The sequence below is a fragment of the Ursus maritimus genome, unplaced genomic scaffold, assembly GCF_017311325.1.
Source record: "Ursus maritimus isolate PB19 unplaced genomic scaffold, ASM1731132v1 scaffold_9, whole genome shotgun sequence".
NCBI lineage: Eukaryota > Metazoa > Chordata > Mammalia > Carnivora > Ursidae > Ursus > Ursus maritimus.
In genome coordinates this window covers 46,230,838-46,257,817 of record NW_024427107.1, presented here as the reverse complement: position 1 = coordinate 46,257,817, position 26,980 = coordinate 46,230,838, and the positions used below count along the sequence as shown (strand labels likewise).

Genomic DNA, 26,980 nt, shown 5'->3' with positions numbered 1-26,980 from the left:
CTTTTTCCTTCAATTTTCTTTTTCTTTTTCTTTCTTTCTTTCTTTCTTTCTTTCTTTCTTTCTTTCTTTCTTTCTTTCTTTCTTTTTCTTCTTTCATTTCTTTCTTCCTTTATTTCTTGTGGTAAAAGATACATAGCATCAAATTTATCATTTTAACCATTTTTAGGTGCACAATTCAGTGGCATTAAGTACATTCACAATGTTGTGTAACCATCACCACAATCCATCCCCAGAACTTTCTCACCACCTCAAACAGAAACTATACACAGTCAGCACTAGCTCCTTGTTCACTCTATTTCTCCTAGCCCTGGTAACCTCTCTTCTACTCTCTGTTTCTCGGAATTTGACTATTCATGCAATATTTGTCCTTTTTACGATTGGCTTATTTCACTTAGCATAATATTTTCAAGTTTCATCTATGGTGTAGCATGACTTAGAATTTCATTCTTTCTTAAGACTGAATGGTATTGCGTGGTGTGTATATACCACATTTTATTTATCCTTTGATCTGTTGATGGGCGTTTGCTTTGTTGCCACCTTAGCTACGTGTGGTTTTTAACAGAGCATAAAAACATGTAATGACACTCTGGCCATTTCTGCATTTGAATCCATTTTTGATAAGAAGAAAGAAAAAAGAAAAGAAAAGAAAGAAAAGAAAAGAAAAGAAAAGAAAGAAAGAAAGAAAGAAAGAAAGAAAGAAAGAAAGAAAGAGAAAGAAAAGAAGGAAGGAAGGAAGGAAGGAAGGAAGGAAGGAAGGAAGGAAGAAACCCAGTCTGCCTTCCCTGCTGAAAAGAGAGCCTGCTGTATGGAAGGATGTCATCTTTACAGTCCAGATTTCCCAGGGCCAAATGCAAACACCTCTCAGAAAAGGCGCCCTGCCTCAGCTCTTGGCAGAAGATGAGATGCATGGCTGCTTACTTCCCACCATCCACACCGAGGCAGGAAGGGCGGACGTTCTGACAGAAAGCTCTAGCTGAGCACTATCTGGCTGCTAACACAGGAAAGGGAATTTTGAAAAAGGGAGTGGAAGCGTCCCTGTCTCTAGAATGGGAGCATCTTGGAGGAGGATTGCGTATTGCCTTTGTTAGGAGCGCAAAGCTTCTTTTTGGAGTGTGCTGGCTACCACTGTATTCCATGAGGTGGTGTTAGTTGATGTTGTACCGAGACCTGGAGATACCCAAATCCTGTTCTGCCAGTCCCCTCCTCTTCCCACTGGGAACCATAAACATACAGACCTCGGGAAATCAAAGTGTCTCTTATCATTAGCCGGACAAGCAGGTCAGGCCTCTCCATGGATCAGGTTGGAGTGGACGATTTAGGCTCGAGGCCCATGAGAGCCCTCCACCCTCTCAACTCAAATTTCAGCATTACCACCATCCAGCAGCTAAGCTGGAGAAGATAGAGTCGCTGTACTACCTGTAAGCAGAAGGAATGAGGGAGAAAGTGCCAGAGATTTCTGCTTATCTCTAGAGCCAGGAGAAAGCGAGAAGCGAAGGGAAGGTACTGGACTTGAACAAACTGTAATCCTTGCTCTTGGCAAATTTGTAACCTGGAACTTACCCAGCGACATTAGTGCTTCCTGAGGAGTGACCTGAATAGAGGCAGGGGGAGGGCACCTCTTCCTCCTTCCCCGTGTATGTAAAGGCATTTTATGTATGTTTCCTTCATAACAACCACAGGTACCCCACGCTCTTCATGGTCACTACTTTGCAGGTGATGACACTGAGGACCTGAGACTGTGCATAGATAGCCTGCCCTACGCTTGAGTGGCAGAGCAGGATTTGGACCCCAATCTGTTGGACACTGTGGCCTATGATCTAATAATTATTCCATAATATTCCTGTTGCCAACTTGGTCTCAGAAAGAGGTCCACTTTCTGCAACACTTGCTTCAGTTGGTCCTCTTGCTAATCGTGTTCAGTGAATAGACTGGCATTTCTGCGACAGGTCAGTTCTAGTAATAAGGCTTGGTTCTTTTGGGAAGCATTTCTGCCCGTGGAGACCATCCATCCTGCAAAGCCATTCATAAGGCTTAATTTAGAAACAGCTGAAGTGATTATAATAAGAAAATTGTTTAAAAGAAAAAAGACAAATGATCTTATTTCTGGATAATGTAATTATTTTAAGGGCTTCTTTCTAATGAAGAGCCAAAAGCCTGGTTAAAATGAATGTCAGAGGACAAAGCAGCAGCTTTGAGAAGTTGGGTGGTTTTTTTTTTTTACAATTTATTTTTTTATTTAAGTAATCTCTACACCCAACGTGGGGCTCGAACTCATGACCCCGAGATCGAGAGTCACAAGCTCCACCAACTGAGTCAGCCAGGCACCTCGAAAAGTTTTACTGAGGAGACTGTAAAAGCACGCAGAGTTCAACCCCCAGAGCTGGCAAGATGCTACCGCAGTTATACTGACGCCTGGCATACGAACACACACACACACACACACACACACACACACACATGTGTGCACATACTCCAGGGTGAAAGGAGCAAAGGAGACCACACCCACGTTACACAATGATTACACTGTGGCACCAAGAAATCTCACATGCCCCTTCCAGGTGGCAGGAGCCCTCAGGCCTCCTAGGGCCCTGGTCACCCTCACCCACCTACCGCAGCGTGCTACGCGGATAATGTTCTCTTCTGTGTGTCCTAAGACATATAAAAGGCCACGAAACACTGGCTGTGTCCCATCACAAAAATTCTCACAGGTAGTTTCCCGACCAAGCCTGACCCGAACAATGAAGATATATGGTAGATAAACTAATGAAACAGGATCCCTGCTCAGCCTGAAACTCTGACTATAGATTTCTTTAAACCTTGACAGGGAGAAACTTTAAAAAAAAAAAAAAAAAAGGCTTTTAAAAATCTGCAAACACTATCTGTCTTGCTAGAGATGGAGACCTCTGTATTACTTTGGAGCTATTTCTTTGACTATGAAAAACACCCAAGTGAACTTTGAATTATGCAAATGTGAAGCCATGATTCTTTTTGGAAATGGAGATGTTTAAAATGCTGTAGTTTCAAGAAGCTAAAAATGTTTTCTCTCTCTCTCTCTCTCTCTCTTTTTTTTGCTTTGTGGTGGGGTGGGGGTGGGGGTGGGGGGTATTCTGGTGAGACAGAGCTGGGGTTCCTGTCTGGGTCTATCCAAAAAGACCATCCTCCAACGCCCATGCTACGTTGCCTCCAGTGGGGAACATTGGTGGAGGGGGGGATGTCAGAAAGAAGGCTGGATGGATGCAGAGGGACTGGGCTGGAGTCCTTGCAGAGAATCATGAGGACCCTGAATGCCAAGCTATGGTGGGAGCTGAGGAGGGAGATGGCCCAGGGACTGAGCCTTGATCGGTCTTTGAGCCCTCCACCAACAAATCGTTTTCTCCTTGGAAGTCACGCAGGGGACTTCCTCCAAGTCAGTGCCACGTGCTCTTTATATCTCAGGGTTTTTCCACCTTCTCTCAGGAGTTACTTGAGGATACACGCTCCAAGACTCTAAGCCACCTCTGGGATTTCCTGTCCAACACCATGGCCCAAAGGAGTCCTTTCCCCCTCACTGTTGATATTCCAAGTATTGGGGGAGGATCTTCGTTCACCCCATTCGCCTTTCCTACCAAAGCAGAAAGGAACAGGTTTCACCCAAAATTTGGTCATGAGATGCTGTATTCAGAGCTATCCTGCAAGCTTCATCCTCAGGGCATTCTAATAATTCACATCTGATATCATGTCCTCATAAATCTATGAAGAGATGAGTTTATTGTCATCATTTTTCTTCTGGCGTCTGTGACTAATGAAAACAGGCTCCGTATTTGTAGCATCACTCACAGCTCCATGTTTTTTGAGGGAGTCTGAGGACTGAGGGGCAGGGAAGGTTCAAGAGAAAAGCATCACTTTCTCTTTGTCCTCACCTGGTGCATTGCCTTGTTCCCTTGTGACTGTGAAGCGACCTGTAACGTTTCTAATGAGTAGGCTTATAGGCAAAATCCCATCATTCTAACTACCCCTGAACCCAGTGTCACAGTGAAAAGGACTCCTACCCTAAGTGTTTCACGGGTTTCGCATCATTGCCTTGCCTAGATGACGCTCCTTGTAGAGACCATGTCTGTGATGAGAAACAATGGGCTGTCTGGCTGCCCAGCCGACCTGTCTGCCCTGCCATGCCATCCCATTTGAATCCGTCTGTTTGAATCCACTGTAATATCTTGTACCACCCTAGGTACACAACACACGCTTAGGAAATTCTTGCGAAATCATTCAAAGGAGAATGGGATCTCCTGGAATGAAGACATTGCTCTGAGCTTCTCCTGTATGCTATAGCACGTAACTCACAGTTTCACTCCAGGAATGGTATTTGTTCTAACTTTTCAATCCTATTATTTGATCTATTGCAGACAGATTTAAACATTTAAAGGTATACCTTTTAATGCATATGTAAAGTCCCTGTCATCTAAAGGAAAGAAATGATTTTTTAAAAAGATTTCATTTACTTACTTAAGAGAGAGAGAGAGGACAAGCAGGGGGAGCAGCAGAGGGAAAGGGAGGAGCAGGCTCCCCGCTGAGCAGGGACCCCCCACCCCCACCCCACCCCCCATGCAGGGCTCAATCCCAGGACCCTGGGATTATGACCTGAGCTGGAGGCAGGCAGATACTTAGCTGACTGAGTCACCCAGGCACCCCAGGAAAGAAACGATTTAAACTACATGCATACCATGGTTAAAATTCAGATTTTTAAATTTTTATTTTTGGCTTTTATGTAAAAATGAATACAATTCCGTTTTGATCACTGAAGTGTGTCAATTCTAGTGCTCTCACTGTGCTTCTGTGTTCTTGTATTATTACTTTCTGTGCTATTTTTTGCATAATATTCTTATAGTGGAAAATGCTGCTCTTAAAGAGATTGACTCAGAGGATTGGAATAATATTCTGTTATCATTTCATACGTTGTTGTAGATCATAATTCATTCATGAAGGGAGAGTCTTGGCAAATTTATCTTCACCATTATTCAAATAGAATAGTGCAACACTTCCTTATTGCTTTTTTCTTCAATGAAGCTATTTGGGTACATTTCAGATTTTCATTATTTTTTATACAATAGTCATTTTTGTTCCAACTCTATGCATAAAGTCCAAGTTTTACTACTGGTGGAAGCATATGTGAATCTGTGGCTCTTCGAGCAATGAGAAAGCTCTAGGTTGTCAGTTCCAGTCACTTATAATATGATTATAATGGTGCTTCTGAGTACACACTGTATGCGTGTTTCATGAACATAAGGTGCTTGCTAGTTACACGTGATAAATGCACAGTCTGAAAGTCTCCTGTCCTTAGTTCATGTCTGCAGCTCCACACTGGGGCGTATTTGCTGACACCATAATGTCTAAGTTGTGTGCACTAATAAGCCCTTTGAACTGTGAGATTAAATAAAAAAGGCCAGAAGTCACCTTATTCAGGAAAAGACAGGATGTAATTTTCTTTACCGTTTCTGCTTATGAAGTTGGTGCCTTCGATGGGTTCCTATGTGGGTGCCCAGGGACACAGAATGCAGGATGCCTCCGAGGCTTGTCCTTGCCGCGTTAGCAGGGGGTAGAGACCACCCGATATTGCTCCAGCTGACCCTAACCCGGGTAGTGAGATGCCAGGAAGTGGCCACTGTGTTTGCTAGTGTTTGCGGTGACAGAAGGACAAGAAACAATAAGGCAGCTCAATAGAAATGAACCGCTCCCACTGGAATTTAGAAGGAGCAGGAAAAATGTTAGGTGGTTCCTGCTGGGAAGGAGGTAGGTGGGTGTAACAGGATGATAAATGAGTAAACCCACCCAGACACACACGGCCTTAAAAAGGAGGCGACTGCCTGTGTAGACACAGAAACCAAACGCAGAGTTGTACACCATCTCTTTTAGAGATGGTGGGGAACCCTTTGTTCAGATTTTTTGTATCTTATTCACTTTGCAGATGTATTTTCACCTTCTCTCTTTTCAGATTAGGCTTCTGTTTTCATTTTTTCTTAACAGAAGTGGAAATAGTAAGCAGCGTGCAAATAGCTGATGGGAAGGCTCTTCTTAAGCACAAACACACACACATCCTCAGACACTTGGCAACATCCCCCCCGAGGCTTCGCGCTATTTTCACTGTGAGGCACTGCTCAGTGAATGAAGTACGAAGATCTGTGTTCTGTTCCGCCTCTGACATTAGTAGCCATGGAACCTTGGGAAAACCGTTAAATCTTCGCCTTCAGTTTCTTTAATAACGGGACAATTCATCTTGCCCTTTCTTTTCCCACAAAAATAGAATATGTGAAAGCCCTGTAAACTCTTCCAGGGAGAGATGATGCTTTATTTCAATTTGCAGCATTGGGCAGCCGGCAGAGTGCCTTGCATACACTTGAACTTCAGTTATTAGTGGTAAGGGGGAGGTAGGCTGCACATGATTCCAAACACACTGTCCTCTGTTTTATTTAAAGCTTTATAATCTGTATGGTGATATTAGGAGCAAAAACAAAATAGGTTAAGTTAGGATTGAGACCAAATTGAATTCATTCATTCAACAGATTCATTCAACAGTAATTCAAATTGAATTCATTCATTCAGCAGTTCATTCATTCATTCATTCAACAGATTTTTATTTTTTTAAAAATTTTTTAAAAGATTTTATTTATCTATTTGAGAAAGAGAGAGAGCAAGCATGAGTGGGGGGGCAGAGGGAGAGAGGGAAGAAGACCCCCCCCACGCTCCCACCCCCCACCGAGCAGGGAGCCTGACGCAGGGCGAGATCCCAGTATCCTGGGATCATGACCCGAACTGAAGGCACACACTCAACTGACTGAGCCACCCAAGCGCCCCTTTTCAACAGATTTTTATTAAGCAACTGATGTATGCCAGGCCTTGTTCTAGGCACTGAGGTTAGAATAGTGAACAAAACAGACCAAAATCTGTCACCTCATGAAGGCTCTATTGTAGTTGGGGAAGATAGACAATAAAATTAAGGTGATAGTATATTATAAGTGTTAAGGCAATCAGCAAAGTAGAGCAAAAAGGTGTTAGAAATTTTTACTGGGAGATAAGGGAGGGTGCTACTGAGAAGGGGACATTGGAGTAGATCTGAAGCAGGTGAGGAAGAGGTATGAGGATATGGTGGGGGGTGGGGGGAAGATTTGAACCATGAGGATATGACAGGAGGCATTCAAGCTATAGGGATGTAGGGTGGTGGCATTTAAACCATGAGGATATGGGAAACATTTGAACCATGAAGATACAGGAAAACAGGGACGTCCAAGGCCAAGAGAACAGCATGTGCAAGACCCTAGGAAGGAGACCAGGGAAGCTGAAGTAGAGGGAAAGAATTTGAAGATAGAAGGATATATGGTCAGAGAGACAATAACATGACGATGACGATGATGACGATGATGATGATGGAGAGGAGGAGGAGGAGAAGAAATATTGCTAAGTGCTTACTCAGCCAGGCTCTGCTGCGTTATGTCACTTGATCCTGACAAAAACCCCAACTTACAATTAAGGAGGGCGATGCATGAAGAAGTGTAAGTCCCTAAAGACCATACAACTAGGATGTCTTGTCACCAGGATTGGATCTGAGGGCCCTCTGATTCCAACACCCATATACTTAACCATTGTGCTTTGTCACCCCTCCTGTGAAAAGAGATCATCCCCAAAGAGTGTCTGTTGTATTCTGGGGGACTTTGTCTTTTCCTTAGCTAGCTTATAGTGACTATACTACCATTCCAAAAATCCTGAGACCACTCGGTTTCCTAGGCAAAACAAAATGTAAGGAGAAAGCCAAACCTAATACCATTCCTCATAAACTTTGGCCTTACACAAAGAAGATATCAGCTCCCCACATATTCTTAGTAGAAGAAAGATTCACTGAGGAGAAGTCCATACACAGTAGCTTTGGTCACTACCAACTGAACAATCACCGGGAATATTTGCCAGCCCCCTTGGCTATTCACCTAGCACCAAAATGTGTGAATATCCCAGCTGTCCTCACTTCGTGGAATTCTTGAAAGTGACACAGGCAATGGTCAATGGCAAATAGGCTCAGCAGAAGGGAGCCATCGCTTCTTGAAGATCCTCCACACACCACGTCTTTCCCAGAGCGGTACCGAGACATACCAACAAAACTCCATGAATGTGCTTAATGCTCACTCAGAAGAGGAAGGACGGCTGAATGGTGGAAGCGATAACCTCCATGCATGAAACACCAAGTAAGATTCAACAAGTAGAGAAGGAGAGAGTCACAGTTTTACTATTGACTATTAGGAAACATCTCGATGTTTACAAAAGGTTTTGTGTGTATTCTCTCGTGAGCTATATTCATTGGCCATTGTGAGGACCAGCGTGGCAATAAAAACAAGTGTACAAGTTCAGGGGAGGGTGTGGAATTTGGTGATTCCTATGAGTTTGGGCATGACCTTGAAGGACCCAGAATGCCAGGCCATGGGGTTTAGCCCTTAATCTGTCATCATTAGGGAACATGGAAGCTTTTTGAGGAACACATGACTTGATCAGATGGAGTCTTAAAGACGGAGAGCAGTTACTATTTCTGAGCTCAGGTAGGAGATACTGAAGGCCTGGATTAAGAAATTGGGGGGCGCCTGGGTAGCGTAGGCATTAAGCGTCTGCCTTCAGCTCAGGGCGTGATCCCGGAGTTCGGGGATCGAGTCCCACATCGGGCTCCTCCGCTGGGAGCCTGCTTCTTCCTCTCCCACTCCCCTGCTGTGTTCCCTCTCTCACTTGCTGTCTCTCTGTCACACAAATAATAAATAAAATATTTAAAAAAAAAAAAGAAATTGGGCAATAATTAGAAATAAAGTTGAGAGACGTGGATTTCTCTATGGCTGTTTTCCCCCTGATGATGAATGGAGGTTTTGGGTTTTTGTTTTTTTTTCCACCTCTGATCTTCTAATGAAAAGTTGGCTTAAAAACAATAATAAAACAACTGAAATCATTTCTTTCCCCAGGTAAGGAAGAATTGATTCAGGCGATTATTGATATCCTATATTTGTTAGTGGTATCTAATATGTATCCAGTTTGTCCTGAAAATGCCAGTCTTGTCAGCCAGACCCTGGATTAAAGTCCTCCTTATAGCACTAGTACCTTCCCGAGCTGGATGGTTAGTGCTCTGGGGTTTCTCTGAACCTGCTCTGATTCTCCCCAAACCCCACGTAGCCCTCCCCAGCCTCAGGACAGAAGACCAGAGGAAGATACAGTGTCCTGCTGTCCATCCGCTGCTTCTCTCATGGGACCTCTTGCTTAATTTCAGGTTAGAATAATAACTTCCATGCAGGGAAAACACTCAGCTGTGGGGGTCTGGCAGGAGTCCTCTCCGGGGACAAATCTACAAATGCCTTTCACATTTGGCAAGTGATCCCAGGGAGCGGAGTCAGGTTGGAACCTAACGGTGGTTCTCTTATTTTCTTCCCTCATGTGACTGTTTTGCTCTTGTCTTTCTAATTCTCCTTTAAAGCAGTGGGGAGAGTGTTCTCAAATCTGGAAGGCTCGTCTTTGTAAACAACCCACTGAACCCTTATTTCATTTAGATTAATAGTGGATGTGCGCTGAGCACCTGTTGGATGCAAGACACGATGTGGAGCTTTTCCTGGTTCACTGGGACTCCTTTTTCTCGTTTAGTCCTTCAGACAGCCCTAGGAGAAAGGTGTTATTATGCCTACTTCCTGAAGAAGAGTGAGACCAAGAGAGAGGTCAGATGACTTCCCCAAGGTCACATAACACGGGACTGTAAGAAAGACTTCAGTCGTGTTCCTCTGCTGGCAAGTCCAACTCTGTTTCCACACACGCTGCTGGAGGACGCAAGAGCTTAGAGATGCTACTTCATAGTCTTCTTGTTAGTCTTCTCACCTAGACATTTGTTTGATGGATAAACATTCATATTTCAGCCGCGTTGGCCAGGGTAGAAAATGATCGATCGGGATCTTCCAACCCTTCAAACACCACGGTGATGGAGNNNNGCAGGAATGTGGAGGGAGGGGGATGGGAAGGGTGCTTCTGATCCTGCTCCTCTCCCCCTCGTCCTTCCGGTAAAATCAAGGTATAATAGTCCTCTCACCAACACCATAGCAACATTGTAACAATAAAATATTAATGAAACTGCTTTGAGCTGCAACCAGAATCCCAGATTCCCTTCCTTTTCCTATCCCATGTAGAATACTATTTTTTTAATAAGAATATTCATGCAAAGCCAGGAAACAGTAGATGTTAAACACATGTTTGCTGAATAAATTAAAAAAAAAAAGAAGTATAAACTATTCTTAGACTATGGAGGGGCTTGTAGCAATTAACTAAATGCATCTGTGGCCCCGAGAGGATGTCTAAAAACAGGGAGTAGAGCTCCAGTACTTCCGGCTGCTGGTGAAGTGGTGAGGCCTGGATCCCCGTAGCTGACCTGTTTGTCCTCCTCAGCCCATGATGGCTTACTGTTTTGCTTCATTGTTTTATCAAAACCCAAGGTAATGATTCCTGTCTTTTAAATGAGAGAATATTTAGCACCTTTAGTTAAGTAGACATTTCTGGTGATCAGAATTCCACAGAAGTTGGCCTTGGTAGGGTCTTTGCCTATGACAGCCCTGGAGGAGTGTTGAGGACCCCCAGAAGTCCCCCCTCTTTCCACCATGCAGTGACCTGGCCCCTGGCCCCGAGGCAGCCCAGAGCAGGTCTGATGGCAAGGGAACCATCTGCAAGCCCTCAACTTCAGGCTTTCCAGCAGTTTCTTTCTGTGAGACAGCTTTGTAGTTTCTGCAGGCCCAGAAGGTGAGCATTTAGTATGGCCCCTGGACGCATACTTACTCGGGCAGGTGATGCATACCGTGTAGGTTCACCCCTAACTGCTGACCATCCAGGAGGGAGTGATGGGGAGTCAGCCGTTAGCTGGACGTGAAATAGCAGAGAGAGGAGTGGACATGAGTGAAGGTCGGGAGGGGAAGCGTCAAGAAGCAGAGCACTTAGGGTGCTGTTGGGACAAAAGTACTCTTTAGGCCAGAACAAGAGAGGGGGCATTTCCATGCTCATGGTCATGCCCTCTTGAAAGAGCAGGCTGAGTGTGCCCTCCAAGGTGCTAGAAATAGTAAAGGCTACACTCTCACATGTGTGCCTGTAACTCAGGCAGCCCAGAGGGGCGGGGGTGGAATCCCCAATTCAGTTCCAGTGCTTCTTCAAGTCTAATCCTAGCTGGTGTGTAAAGTCTTGCAAAATGCACGGTGAGGATGTGAAGGCTCCAGAGGAAAGTGGCTTGTTGGAGAATTTCTAAGGGACGGTCTAGAGATCACGGTACTTACCAAAGACATGAAGAACCTCTTTGTAATATGTATTACCCAGGGAATCCGGGAACCAGGACTAAGGTAAATGCCAAGGGAATAAAAGAAAAGCAGAATCAACCTAAATGTCCATCAAAAGGGATTAGTTAAACAAATACCATGCAGTGGAACGCCAAAGGACCGTAAGCGTCACACTAGTAACCGCTCTGTCAGTTACCTAATTCAATGCTTGGCTCAAGGTCAGTGCTCAGTACTGTCCATTGAATCAATCAATCCATGAAAATTGAGCAATTTAAAAAGATGAGATACATCCATGTGTGTAACATGGAAGAATAGGCACAGTATACTTTTCAGTGAAAATAAAGGTTACAGAACAGGATGGTGTGATCGCATTTGTGGTTGGAGTGTACAGATTTCATTTATGTGCATTTAAATGTCTAAGAGGACATACATAAAGAAAACTGTCAATAGTGGTTATCTTCTACAGAGTAATATTGGACCACGCAGGAGTGTTCATGTTCTAATTTCTGTGTCCCCTTGTTACTTATAGTTTTTACAATAATGACTTACTACTTTGGTAAAGAGCAAAAGCAAAAATGATATTTCCATTTTGGGGAGGGAGTTGTTGTTTGATAACGTTCTGTTCAGATTATATCAGAAATATTGTTTTATTGGCAATAATCAAGGAAAACAGAACGTGGAAAAGAGCCCATGACCAGGCCCTCTGTAGTCTGAAATGCAGCGTCTGTAGAATGAGAGCCTGGCTGATCCAGAGACTGTGAGGCCTGTTCACCCCAAGAAGGCCAGCAGTGTCTCCTGGCTTTCCCACGCAGCCCGGGGAGGACAGCGAGAAGAACACGGCTGTCTCTAGGGGGTCTCCTGCCCACTGCATTTGGGGACTGGTTCAGTTCTCGTCTCAAATCCCGTCACCTCTCTGCTAGGAGAGCAGGCGTCAGGTGTGTGACCAGCAGTCAGTCCCAGGTGTGGGTCAACCTGCCCACCCTCATGGGGAAGAAGGCCTCCCTGCATGCCGTGGCCTTGGGACAGGCCTGGAGGGGGACCATGCTCCAGGCAATGTCAGCAAAGCCACCTTTGGGAGACACAGGAGGTGGCAGGAAATAGGTCTCAGATACTCTTACCAGAGGCCAGAGGAGAGAATATTCTTTGGGCAACATGAAAGGAAGTTAGTGAAATTGTTATGTGATTTCAGTTCTCCCTCTTTAATATTTTAATTCTTCCTCGTATGCACCACTGTTTTATTTCCTAATTTGTCCACTGTATATAGATATATCAGTTTATCTATAGGTTCTCCTTTAAACTCCCACTAAGAGACAAGTTCCATTGAAGAGAAATTTCTGGAGCAGTATGCTCTTCAGATTTTTCTGTAGTTCCCCCCCCCCTTTTTTTTTTCAGTGAAAATCAGGGACAACATACCTAGAAATAAATTTACTGGATTTTAGCCACCTACAAGATTTAGATGGCTGCAATATCTGACATCATAGTAAATGAACACTTGTTCCCATGCATCCATAATTTTTATCACTTCCTTCCTTACATTTTTAGGAAACTTCTTCTGGTTATGTTTTCATAATGTAGACATTCCATCAGTCAAAAATTCAGAGCACCTCTTAGAGGAGAAGGTCAAATGTCCCAGATACGCACATATTTTAATCAACCTAGTCTCTTTCTAGAATCGCTGCGGGGTCTGTGCTCCTTGTCACCCCTTGACCTGACTTCAGCTGCTAGCATCTTGCAAATTCCATTTTAGGGGCCCTCGGTGCCATTTGCATTGAGACTTCTCTGAAGTTAAGCAGGCTTTCCAGAGTGAGTTGGACTTCTCCCTGGAAAATCTCACTCTGGACTCTCAAGAATGAACTCACAGAGTCTGTGGAACTGGATGAGGTATCACAGATGCAAGATACACAGAAGGGAGCACCTGTATCCCAAAAGTGTGTCCACCACTCACCCTTCCCTTTCCTGCGGCATCATTTTTAGGAGCTGTTCCTTTTTCTCTTTGTGTTAAATGGAAAGTTGACTTTATGTTTCAGATTCCTGGTCATGGTTCTTTGCCAGTGGTTTGGTGTCTTCTCATCCTGTATATTTTTCCTTTTTCATCTGTGGGCAGTATTAACCCCAGGTTAATGTTTTGGACCCTGGGAGACTGGATGTGACCCAAAATAAGTTGGGAAATTCCACACCACCCATCCCGCGGTAAACTACTGAATAACAGAACGCTGATGTCTCACAGAGTTGGTGTGCATTTCACTTAATGAAATACAGCACAGATTCGGCTCAAAGTAATCTATATAAATATATATAGTTCTATAAATAGTTATACATTTATTAGATATAGGATATACATTTTATATATATATTTAGTAAACATACATTTTTATGTATCTTATATATATTTAAGATTTGTATATATAGGCATATAAACTAAAGGGTTGAGATATATTTATTACTTAAAAGTCTTGTTCAAGGCCCTGAAGCAAAGGCCCTTAGAGGAACAAGATGGGCCATGTGGGAGGCCAGGGGACCTGGGGCCCAGGGGACTGAGAGACGTGTCAGAGGTGGCCCGGGGTGGCTCACACGGAGCCTTGGGGGCCCAACAGGGAAGTCTGGATTTAATTCTAAGTGCGTTCGGAAGCCCTCCTAGAGCTTTAGGCAGAGGAGTGACATCGTCTGTTGTGTGTTTTTGAAAGGTCACTCTGGGGAGCAGAGGGGAAGAGACTGGGGCAGGGTGGGGGTGGGAAGAGGGGGCATCGGGTGAAGAGGGACATCCCATTGGAAAGAGTGATCCGGAATCCAGGATGGAGATGATGGCAGTTTGGACTGAGGTGGTGATGATGGAGATTCTGAGAAGTTAATGGATTTGAGACAGATTTGGGGACAAAAGGGAAAGGAGTGACAGAGGAGTCCTAGGGCTTTGGAGGCGGCGACTGGGTGGCAGATGGCTTCCTCCACAGATGCAGGGAATGTGGGGGGGAGCACTTGGAGAGGGAACCAAGAGCCAGTTCCTTCTGTCCCATACTGAATGCTTTCCTGAGCTGGCACGGAAGACACAGTAGCCAAGCAGGCAACCTTGTGTTTTCCTGCCGCCTCACTGGCCTCCTTCTCGTTCTCCCTTACCAGCTCCTTCTCCTCCCTCCACGTCTATGTGCCAGAGCAGATAAGGGCTCACTCGTCTCCTTTTCTCATTCACCCACCGCCATGACTTGGGGCTCTCATCCAGTCTTTGGCTATAAATACCGTCTATATGCCGATGGCTCCCAAATTTATTCTCTCCTGGACCTCTTCCTCTAACTCCAGACTTTGCCTGTCTAGCTACCTACTTGACATCTCCAACTGGGTATATGCTGGGCATCTCAGAATGAATACCTGCACGGAAGCACAGATAGCCATGTCCCTGCCTCGCCCCAAAGCCCTGCTTCTGTATTTTTCCCATTTCAGGGTCAACTTCATCCTTATAGTTGCTTAAGCTGGAACCTTGGAGTTATGCTGGACCATTCTCTTTGTTCACAAACCATCAACCAATCCTATGGACTCATCCTTCAAGCTATATCCAGAATCCAACCACTTCTCACCTTCTCTGCTTGCTGCCACCCTGGTTCTGGCCGCCACTGGCTCTTGTCTGGGTCCTTGCCATGGTTCCCAACTGTCTCCCTGCCTCTGCACTACGTTCTTTTAGTTTACTCTCAAAGCAGCAGTCACAGAGTTCCTGTTAGAATATAAACCAAAACCCTGCAATGGCTTCGTCTCACTCGGAGTGGAAAGCACAGCCCTCAGCGTCACCTACGGGTCCCATGTCACCTGGCCTTCATTACTGTTCTGGTTTCATCCGCTTTCCTCCCTGCCCTCCACTCCAGCCACATCCTTGACACACTAAGTCTGCTCCCCGTCTAGACCCTTCTCTTGTGCTGTTTTCTCTGCTTGGAATAGCCTTCTCCCAGTCATCTCCATGGCTCAGACCTTTACCTCCTCTCTTCCTTTCCAAATGTCACTTTCTTGGTGGGGCTTTCCCTGGCTTCTTAGTTCACATTTTGACACCCACCCAGCCACTCCTGGCATTCCCCAACCCCCTTCCTTCTTTACTTTTCTCTGTGGAACAACTCCAGCATTTCCCTTGTTTATCTTATGTATCCTATGTCTCTTGCCGCTGGACTGTAAACTCCGTGGGAACTAGGGTTTGCCTGTTCCCTGATGAATTCCCGGTACCTGGAGCCACGCCTCCCTCCCAGGAGACACTTAACACCTATTAGTGAATGAGTGCCAATAGGAGGTTGTCTCCTCTCTCTTAACTACTTCTTTCTGTGGAAATGTCTTAATGTCTGTCTGCACTTTGTCCACGGAGTTAGTAGGGCGTAGTAGTAAAAGCAGTGGACAGCGAAGAGCAAACGGAACTTACCATTGGGCTGTCTCATCCCAAGCTGTGTGACTTGGGATAAGTAGCTTGGCCTGAGATTTCATTTCTTTGCTTATAAATTGGAGGAAGCTGTCCTGTCTATCCCTCAGGGTTGCCGTCAAGTTTCAATAGAATGATGGATGAAGGGCCATCAAGAACAAGATGTGGTTTTCATTTACCACAGCGTCTGGCCCTGTCTCAGTGCCAGAGCTTTTTGCATATGACTGTCTCATTTAATTCTCAATTCAGTGAAATACAAACTCGCACCACTGAACTCATTTTATAGATAAGAAAACCGAGGCGCACCAAAAAGTTAAGTGAATTACTTACAACCCAAGAGCTAGTCAGCCATTCACCCCGGATTTGAACCCAAGCATTTTTAGTCCATGGCCTGAGTTTCCCCACCATGTTCTACTAGCGCAGTGAATGTTTTAATAACCAAATGGAGTAATGAAAAGGGTTTGACCTGACGTGCAACTTTTGTCTCCAGACGGCTTTTTTCTGGACTGCTAATTAATACAGCATTTCCCTGATGGTGTTTTTATCCCGTCTTCAACTCAAACAGGCAGAAATCTCTGTCTTCGAAAAGAAAAAGGTATTGTCAGGCATTCCTCTATCTTTCCCCTCCTCCCCCAGGGAAAGAAACGCTATCGTATGTCCCCGGAGATTTCTGTTGTACAGTTTAACCAAGTCCAGATGGTTTTCTCAAGTTCAGACATCACACTTAGTCAAGTATTTGTAGTTATCTACTGAAACAAATTCTGGACTAAGTTGCAAACACGGCTTCCCAAATCACTTCTTGCATGCTCTTCTGCCTTGTTTGTGTTATGGCCTTTCTGTGCTAATGAATTTGTAAATGTGGTTTAATTACTGTTTACTGAAAAATAGCTACACACAGATCAGTCTCAGTGGGAGACTCAGCCAAAATGTTGAGGCAATTTGTTTCTAGTGCAAAAACGTCTAATAAGTGAGAAGCACTTTTTAAACATGGGGAAAGGAACTTTAGTTTTGAAGAAGCAGTGTTGTATAGACCCAGAAAAAAAGAAATCATTCTTTAAGAGAGTAGATTTAAATATCAAAATGGTATTTTTTTTTTCCTAAGGCTGGGCACACGGTGATTCGCACAGAACCAAAGTATAGGAACGGTGATTTGATTGAACACCACACCAAAGAGCTGTACTTAAAAAAAAAACCCAAAAAGGAAAGCCCAAAATTACTTGTAAATTTCATAAAAATGTTCCGGAGCTCTGTAAGCCGTGTGTTATGTATTACCTCATGTTTCTGAATTCTTGCCTCAGGCAAATTGCCAACTTAGCAACTAAATGACAGTTTTAAAATTCTAATACAAACCAGCCTCTCTAACTTTGCTTTCCTCCCTCCAGAAATACAGGGACGCACGAGGGAAATGAAAGTGTTTGGAAGGTTCAGTTTATAGATGGTCCGTTTGGAAAGGTAGTTGAGTCTCGCTCTTGCATAAAACGGTGTGTGCCTGCTTTCATGTGAAGAGGGGACTTCCTGCCCCTGCCGCCGTTGGTCCTGCTAATAGGACGGGTGCTCTGCTCGCCCGACCCTTCCGGAGGGTCCCTGTCTAGGACAGGGGGGTGGGGGTGGAGCCCGTTCTCCTCCAGTGCAAAACTCAGAAAACAAAATCAGTCAACTTGCCAATTACTAAGAGTGCTTGGCATTTCCTGAACTATGGATATAATGCAAGAGGTTTGAGCAGTGTGAGATGCAAACACTGCCCTCTAGGAATTTATTTTTCGTGGGGGCAAAAGACAGGGATGCAAGCAATTCAATATAAAAGATCCCAAACTGGGGTGCGTGGGGGGTGTGCAGCCAGGTAAAGGGGGTCAAAGGTACAAACTTCTAGTTATAACATAAATAAATCCTAGGCTATGATACACAGCATGGTGACAACAGCTAACAATATTGAGTATTTGAAGGCTGTGGAGAGAGTAGAACTGAGAAGTTCTCATCACAAGAAGAAAAGCTTCTTAACTATGCGAGGATGATAGATGTTAACTAAACTTAGTGTGGTGATCGTTCCTCAGTGTATTGGGTCATTACGTTGTAGCCCTTAAATGTATACAGTGTTATATGTCAATTATAGTTCATAAAATGGGGGGAAAGAAAGAGATTCCAAGACCAAGCCTTTAACTATCAGATAGCTTTAGTGACTCAAATAGCGTTCCCACAGCCAGGGCCTCATCGCTGTAGCGGGAAGCCTCTTTCTCTGGGAAGATTATTACAGATTTCCATGTCGTAATGATTCGTCTGTCTCTCGGTCGTTCCTGTGTTCATTTACTCACCAAATGTTATTCGTGGGGACCAGAGAGGGACAAGTAGTCCCAGTAGAGACTCTGACTCAAGGGGCTGACCCTGCAGAGGGAGGGAGACAGACATTAATAAATAGACACCACAAGAGAAAATCTCAAAGAAAATTGGGACTCGCGATTAAAATGGGGATATGTGGTCTTTCACACAGTCCATAATTTTCCAAGCTTTACTTTCAGGATTTTTTCCAATATAGGAAAAATGCAGAGTATAAGTGCAGAGCCCCTTTATGAGAAGGGGCATATCTTGACCATGCTTAAGTCATAAGACTTTGGAAATGGGAACTAAGGTCAGATATCACCTCCTCCAGGAAGGCTTTCCTGATAGCACCTATGCCCCCTTTTGGCTTGGGTGTCTTCTCTATGTTCTCTCATCACACCACATCCATTCCCCTGGTAACCGTGAACTGAATATCTGTTTCACTGTCCCCTCACTGCCACCACCACTTCTGAACTTACACAGCTGGGGGCCCCTGAAGACGGAGGGGCCACATCTCACTCTTCTTTGAATCCGCAGCACCAGACACCCGCCTCGTTTCTGGTGCTCACTTAATGGTGATGGCTCTGTGAATAGGAAGATGATAATTCTAGTGTTTTCCAAACAAAAGCTGCTTTGTTCCCCACCCTATGTTAAGTTTAAAAATAGGTAACGAAAGTGTACTTATTCTTGTTTTTTGAAATATAAATGTACTAAAGCATATGTTAATAGCATATTTAGATAAGCAGGCATATAAAAAATCTGGAAGGACACACACCAAAATGCTAGCAGGGTTATCTCTAAGTGGTGAGATTTGAAGTGAGGCTAGCTTTTTTCTTTATGCATCACTGTGCTGTTTTACTGTTCTACCACGGTTGTGTGCCACTGTTACGATAAACTATGAAGTTAATTGTATTTGAAGGAAAGTTTGGCCTCTTCTATACACATGCACATGAACGGTTTACGAAGCCTCATCTTTACCATCTGAACCCAGTGCTGCCAGTGAATTGACCTTGTGAATTTATATAAGCCGTCTGGCTTGGTGGCAGTTAATGATATTAGATGGGCTTGCCTTTTCCTTACTCGTATCTGGTTTATAATATTCAGAAGGTTCCCAAGCAGCACTTTCCTTGGAAATATTCTAGCAACAAAACATAAATTACTCTTTTGTCTCTCTCTCTTTCTCTTCCAACTCTCCTCCTTAAATTCTCCCTGCTAATGCTTGGATTGAGTGTTAGAGCCTCAGACGTCTTAATGTCAGGCCAAAGCTCTTGCAAATAGATTGGGCAGAACCAAGTAGCCAGTGGCTCTGGCTCTGGCTCTCCCCTCCTTTCTTCCTCCCTCTTTTTTTCATTACAAATCCCTCATTTTCACATGGCTCGGGACAGAAGAAGTATCAGTTTTCTGGTCAGTGGTATTTCTGCTCGGCATCTTCTCACTGCCTTTCTATCATTTTGTTTGGCTGAGTTGCATAACCAGACAGTGTTGTGGACCAGAAGAGTCTATTTCTTTTTCCCAAAGGAACAATCACAAATTATAAAGTGTGCCTCCAAAAAACAGGTCTGAAATTGAGACGTCTTCTTCTTCCTCTGCAGCTGAATCCCCGCAGCCAGGATGGGCAAACAGAACAGCAAGCTGCGCCCAGAGGTCATGCAGGATTTGCTGGAAAGCACGGACTTCACAGAGCACGAGATCCAGGAATGGTATAAGGGCTTCTTGAGAGACTGCCCCAGTGGACATTTGTCAATGGAAGAGTTTAAGAAAATTTACGGGAACTTTTTCCCTTACGGGGATGCTTCCAAATTTGCAGAGCACGTCTTCCGCACCTTCGATGCCAACGGAGATGGGACAATAGACTTTAGAGAATTCATCATAGCCTTGAGCGTGACATCGAGGGGGAAGCTGGAGCAGAAGCTGAAATGGGCCTTCAGCATGTATGACCTGGATGGAAACGGCTACATCAGCAAGGCGGAAATGCTGGAGATCGTGCAGGTACGTAGCGCTAGCCCCTTACAAAGCGAAGGGCATGAGTCACAGGTAAGAACTGGCGGGTGCACCGGCCAGCATGGGGCAGGTGCCCATCTAGGTTTGCCCGTGCAGACCGGTGCCCATCTAGGCTTTGATTCGGCCTACCCAGTGTTTTTGAAAATGCTGAACCCGTATTTCCAAATAGGAGATGACACATGAAAATGGAGATGGGTTGGCATCTCTTGAAAACTCAAATCTGGCAACACTGGGCCCCCATTCTTGCTTGGCCTAAGTCACCTGATTGCTTTGTGGTGACCCCCACCCTACAGATGGACGTACACTCCTCAGCAAATCCTGCTCACTGTGGCCCCTCCATCTGCCCATGCCAGTGACCTGCCCAGACCCCGAGCCTTTGGGGTTATAGCCCCCAGAGTGGTGTCTAATGATCAATCTCAGACCTGGGGTTCAAACTCTGCCCCTTTCAGTCCCTACTGAGAGATCAGTGTCCTCATCTGTGAAGTGGAACTGCCAGCCGTAGCACCCATGTTGTGGGGTTAGCTGAAGATTAGATGTGACTGTCCATGTTCCATGCCTAGCACAGTGCCAGCCACACAGAACAGCTCATCACCAGCAGCCTTAATTCCCGACTTTCTTACACTCTTGAATAAAGGCAGGGATCTCTGGGCTGCGTTCTGTCTCCTCAGAAATACAAACATTGTAGAACCAAGTCCTCCATCATTTAAATAGAAAGCACTCCATTTTATTTCCCCCAAATCACTCACCCAGAGTAAATATCCTGAACAGAACAGGAGAAGGGGCCCTGGTGTTGGCCACATTTTCCTCATCAGACCCCAAGGGAAGGAGGGGGAAGGGGCATAAGGAGTTGTAAGTGGTCATGGCACTACCAGCTTGATCGGCAGTGAGTGGGACCCAGGGAAGAACTTAGGGGACTGAGACACAGCTCAAGGGAAGGTCAGGACAGCTTCAGCTGCAGGCAATAAAAAGGACTAGGTAGGTGGGCTGGCCATCACTCACCATCTTGGCAGGCGAATGGGCACAAGAGGAAGGCATCTGGAAGCAGACAGCAGTCCAAGAGAGTGGGCATTGGGCTTCCTGGAGGGCTCATCTCAGAAGCCAGCACTCGTTCCAGAGTGTTGGGCTTCTGAGATAGATCTGCAGCCCCTGGGAGAACAGGTGGGGTGCTGGAAGGGAGGGAGCGGGGGGAACACAAGGAGACAGAAAGCATCCACTGCTGGTGAGGTTGGGGATGGAGTCCGAGGGGCACTTGCTTTCAAGGAAAGAACCAGGGAGACCCAGTTACAGAAGCTAAGGTCAGAGCCCAAAGACACCCACATGACTGACTTGTCATCCAGCCCTTGTAGCTGAGGCCTAGGGTCTGCCTCTGGGCAGTGGCCTGAACCCGCACGGGCTGTGAGAGGGACAGGCGCACATGGAACCGGGTGCGGAGCAGGAATCCAATTGACCTCTGTACTAGCAAACTCTCCCAGATCTGCCAACTAGTGCTTTCTGCGCTCCTCCTTCCCCCGGAGCAGCAGCTATCTGAACGCGGTGTGCTGAGTTAATCCCTCAGAGACAAGATCTTAAACAGAATAAAGGATTTCAGGAGCGCCTGCGTCGGTTAGGTGTCTGCCTTCAGCTCAGGTCATGATTTCAGGGTCCTGGCATCAAGCCCCGTGTCAGGCTCCCTGCTCAGCGGGGAGCCTGCTTCTTCCTCTCCCTCTGCCTGCTGCTCCCCCACTTGTGCTCCTTCTCTTTGCCAAATAAATAAATAAAATCTTAAAAACAAACAAAAAGAATAATGAATTTCTCCCCTCCCTCAAGGATAAATGTATAAAAAATATAATGTCAATGGTAAAAATATGGGGAGTATAGAAAAATGTAAAAGCAAAAGAGAATTCTCCATATTCCCACTCCACCTTCAAAGAGAATCACTGCTATTAATTTTCTAATATTGGAAAATAATATTTTCTGGTCTTATTTCCATGCATTTGAAAACATCTAATTGATTCCATAATGCATATGAAATTTTTATCTTGCCATTTTCACTCAACATAATAATACAAGCATTTCTCATATCATAAAAACTTTTAATAACGATACTTTAATAGCCGCATAATAGTCATACAATATAATTTACTTTCTCTTCCTCTATTGTTGGATATATAGGCTGTTTCCAGGTTTTATTAATATACATGATACTGTAATTTTTAAATATAAAATAACAGATAAGTCTTGTGCATGAAGCTTTTTCTATATTTAGGATTATTCCCTTACAGCGGATTCCCAGAAGTACAATTACTGGGCCAAAGGGAAGGAGCATTGATTTCTGAGGCACTCGACGCTCTCTGCCGAACTGTTCTCCCAAACAAACTCCCTGAGTGGATGAAGGGTGTGCCGTGTCATTGCGCTTTGCCGATTTGTCTTCATCTTTGCTAATTACACAAAAACTTAAATTTCAAAGGTGATTCATTTTAATTAGCTGTATTTTGTCTCCTTTTTGGGGGGTGCTGCGCTCTGCCTCACTGCAGAGAAAGGGTGAGTAGGTTCTCCTTTTGAAGAGAATGACATCCTGATTGGGATCTAAGAAAAAAAAATTCCTGGTAGCTGCTGTGTGATCTCCTGTTGGACATTTGTGCGCAGTTCTGCTGGCTGCCCCGGTCAGGGGTTTGGTGGCCAGTATTGATGAAGATGTTGACCCCCAGTCAGGGAGAACCTTCCAGACGAACATCAGACCATTCATGCATTCGTTTCACACCTCTCGTTAAGCACCTGCTGAGTAGCTGGCCCTGGGAATGAATCGTGCGGGCAGGGCTCCAGACACCCTCCCTGGGCTGTGCAGCTGGTTTGCAAGGGCGGGTGGGGACCTTGCCGAGGATGTGCAGAAGGTGCTAGTAAGCCCTTGCTGAGCCCTGGCCGGCTTCCTCTGTGTTCAGCACGGAATGTAGAAAGTGATCATAAAAACCAAGCACCAGGAGCACCTGGGTGGCTCAGCGGGTTGGGTGGCTGTCTTCAGCTCAGGTCATGATCCCAGGATCCTGGGATCCAGCCCCACATCGGGCTCCCTGCTCAGCCTGCTTCTTCCTCTGCCTCTCCCCCTGCTTGTGCTCTTTCTCTGTCTCTCTCTGTGTCAAATAAATAAATAAAATCTTAAAAACAAACAAAATGAAGGGCCATTCAGCCTCACAAGACGTTTTCTCCACTTGTAAGTAGCTCAGTCCACTCACAGGCCCACGGAGAGCTTCCAGGTCATCACGGGAAGGACCCGGAGTCCTTAATAAATGCTTATCTACTCAGGGTGTTTCAGGAGCCTGCAAATGCAAGCCGAGTTTCCTTAACTGTGTTCTACAGCACCGCACCCTGATGATTAATATTCATGACCGTGGGGAGGAAACACTGCAGTGCCCTGAGGCAATTTCCAAATTGCCAATGAGATTAAATTAAATTTAGAACCATTTTCCTATGAAGGGCTATGTTATTCTACTCTGCTACTTGCAAGCTGACATTCGTGGATTCCGTCTCATTCTTATGCTAATGCCCGGGTTGCCGGTGACTCTGGACGAACTGCAGTGTGGAGGGTAATACCAGACTTCCCAGTCTATTTTTTCCTCTTTTCTCTCTCCACTCTGAAAGTGGAAGCCGACACTCCGAGCCCTGGTCCTGTGCCAAGACGCTGTGTACCTGTGAGCGGATCTGGGGGGGAGCAGGGGGCAGGTTCTAGTTGGTCGGCACCACTGAGGAAGGACCTCTGCAGGGATGCGTGTACTTCAGAGGAATCACTGTCCCTTGGGTTTCTGCTTTGTGTTTGGGTAACTAGATGTTAGGGAGTGATGAGACAAGAGCAAGCTGTGGGCCCCAGAATCATTCACAAATGACGGTTCTATTTGTTAAAGCGAGTAAAACGTGCAGCCTCATTGAAGCGCCAACGTACAAATTCTTGGCTGAACTTCTGCTCCTCCAAGACTCAGAAATGCAAGCAATTTAATGAAATGCAAAGTCATGGTGTGCGCCAACAGATGCTAAAAACTGGTCAGGGTGTAGATTGGGGTCCAAACAAGTTTATAATTAGGCTCAACAATGAATGGAGTGTAGTATTCCATAAATTTTCTAGTTTCTCTTCCCTGACGTTGCTTCTGGTAGTTCAGCTCTGGTAGCCGTAGACTATTGTTTATGGTGACAAGCTTTGGTCTCTGTTGTAGACTAACACTGAAACACACCGCGGGAGTGTCCTCTTGCTGCTGAAACAGATTACCGTAAACTTAGTTGCTTAAAACAACACGAAGTTATTCTCTTAACAGTTCTCCAGGTCCGAGGTCTGAAATCGGTTTTCCTGGACTAAAATCAGGGTGTCCACAGGTTGCGTTCCTTCTGGAGGCTTTAGGAGAAAATCTGTTTTCCTGCCTTTCCTGGTTGCCGGAAGCATTCCTTGGCTTGTGGCCCCTTCCTGCACGTCCAGAGTCAGCAACAGTAGATTGAGTCCTTCTCACACCAGCATTTCTCTGAGCAGCTCACTTTGCTTCTCTCTTCCACTCAGAAAGACCCCTGCAGTTACATGGGGACCAGCCCATTAGGACAGCCTCTCCCCATTGCAAGATCCTTAACTTAATCCCATCTGGAAAGTCCCTATTAGCATGTAAGGTAACATATTCATAGGTTCCAGGGGTAACGACATGCGTACCTTTTGGGGGGACTATTTTTCAGTCTACCACACATGCCAAAATGCAGTTATGTTCCTTTTTTAAAAAAAATAATTTTGTGCTCTATCAACATCTGGATGAACAAACAAAACCATATGCAGATTTATTTTTAGAGTCTTAAATGAACATTTTTACATTCACGTGTTTGTTTTTTTTAAGTGACAAATTCAGGAACATGGTTTAGGCCCAGTATTTTATTATTGCCTCAGAACTGCCTCTCGCAGTCACAAGCCAGACAGGAAAGAGCGCTGACCTTTCCTCATGTCACAGCAGCTCCTGTCCTCCAGGTGGGGCTGCAAGAGCAGGGAGAAGCCTTCCTGCCCTACACCCCAACCCCTCTGCCCAGCTGGAGACAGGTCTGCGCGCCCACACCTGTCACAGCACAGGGTCTGAGGAAGGGGCCGAGCCAGCGGGAAAGGGGCGTTGCTGATTTGGCCACGGTGCTTGGAAGCTCCCTGGCATGTTAGGGAGCTCAGTAAATGTTGGCTACCATTATTCTATCGCAGTTTCCAGAATTAGGACAGGGTGTTTTCCTGCTAAATAAAGGGAGGTTGTTTCCCAAAGGACAAGGTAATAGGATCTTCTATTAAGTTTGAAGTAAAATTTACCTAGTCCTAAAATGTGTGTTCACAAAGAGGAGGGAGGTAACCCAACGAAATCCTCAATTGGTGGAACTCACAGATATTCTGGAACAGGTGACTTTAGGAGTTCCTGACCTTCACCTGTTACCTTTCCTATCAAACACCAGCCCATCTGGGAGTAACTAAAACTTCTGGGCTACTCTGATGCTCAGAGGACTCCGATAAAAGAATCATCAGCTTTCCAGGAGAGAATGTGTTTGGCACCGGGAATCCCCCAACCCGGACTGTTGCCCTGAGCCCGCAGGCAAACTTCATGCATTGGGACTCTTTGGGGAAGACCTGGCTGGACTGGTTCTCAAGTTCAAGTTAGAGACTTTCCGAGAGGATATACACAGGCTGACATAATGTTACCCAGTACAGTCCTCAGGAAACTTTGAAAACTAGGTTGGCAATTTTCTAATTAGCATATTTATTACTTGGATGTTAATGATCGCTTCCAAAATATTGGTGTTCAAATAATTATTGTCTTGGAATCAGACTCTCCCTCATCGTTGTGATTCGGGGTTAACTGGCATTTTTAATGAAGGCAGGGTGAACGTCAGGACACCCTTACTCTACCTTTTCCTGCCTTTCGAATGAATGAAACCCGAGGGAAGGAGATGGGGAGTGTACCGCAGCTCATCACAGAGATTGCATTTTTGTGTCTTTGAGCAGGAGTGGAAAATTTTTTTCCCTCATTCCCTCATGTGATGAAAGGCATGCAGACCTAGACAGCACTGGATGAGAGGAAGGAGGTGATGGGCAGGCAAACATTTGCCCTCCAGGAGCGCCAAACAGACGCATGGTTTAGTCCCAGCTGGTCGCAAGATCACCAACGAACGTGTGCGTGTCCGCGCCACTGCGGACCAAAGCGAGGACCAGAAAAACTTCCTTACATTCTCCCAGAGCCCCTTCCTGAGTGGCACTTGCATTTTCCCCCCCAATCATCTTTCTAAATTGATGTCATAGATACTATATCAATTTTAATATGTTCCTCGGAGACCTGAAACACTGTGCTGTTTTGATTGGGGGGGGAGGGGGGAACGTGGGCGATGGGACAAGAGCTTCTAATCCATTTTTATATGGTTCCTGGGAATTCAACTCCACACCTTTGCCTAATTCTCAGTTTTGAATGTGGACCAGAGATGTGATGCTGGACTGCAACTTCGATTTCTTTCCCAGAGGAAGCTCTAAAGCAATTGCTTAGCTGGTGACTTTCTCGAAGAACTAATCTTCAAGCTTGCAGTTGTGTTTGGTTTATCCCTTTCTTATTAGGGGGTTAATCTTATGACCAGAGTTTAAGTCTTAGCATCGAGTATGCCATCTGGCAACATGAGCGAGGCGCCCCTCTGGCCGTTCCCTCCCCGTGGCCTTCGTGGACTCCTCTTCTTTCTTCTGCTCCCTGCACATGAATACCCCCAAGCAGAGTTCTAACTACAGCCTGTGTTTCCTCCAGAAGTCTCCTCTCCTCAGTGCTTGTGATGGGCTGGGACTAGTGCTGGGGCTTTCCACACTGTGTCCGACTCCTAGGTCTGCCGTGACAAATTATCATGAACTGGGGGCTTTGAACAACAGAAATGTATTCTGTCACAGTTCTGGAGACCAGAAGTCCAAAATCGAAGTGTGGACAAGGCTGGTTCCTTCTGGAGACTCCTGGGGCTGGGAGGGGAGGGTCATCTGTTCCATGCC

The 26,980-nt window shown here is 45.3% G+C and overlaps 1 protein-coding gene across 8 annotated transcripts in view; it reads left to right on the top strand.

The window, feature by feature from the left end:
- Window positions 1–26,980, top strand: part of NCALD (neurocalcin delta) — a 266,731-nt gene that overhangs the window by 227,881 nt on the left and 11,870 nt on the right. For all 8 annotated transcript variants that reach the window (XM_008689216.2, XM_040625887.1, XM_008689215.2 and 5 more), the window contains one exon: window positions 19,584–19,980. In XM_008689216.2, the coding sequence (XP_008687438.1) occupies window positions 19,603–19,980 (378 nt within the window). In that variant the 5' untranslated portion in view covers window positions 19,584–19,602. The remainder of the gene's footprint in view (window positions 1–19,583; window positions 19,981–26,980) is intronic.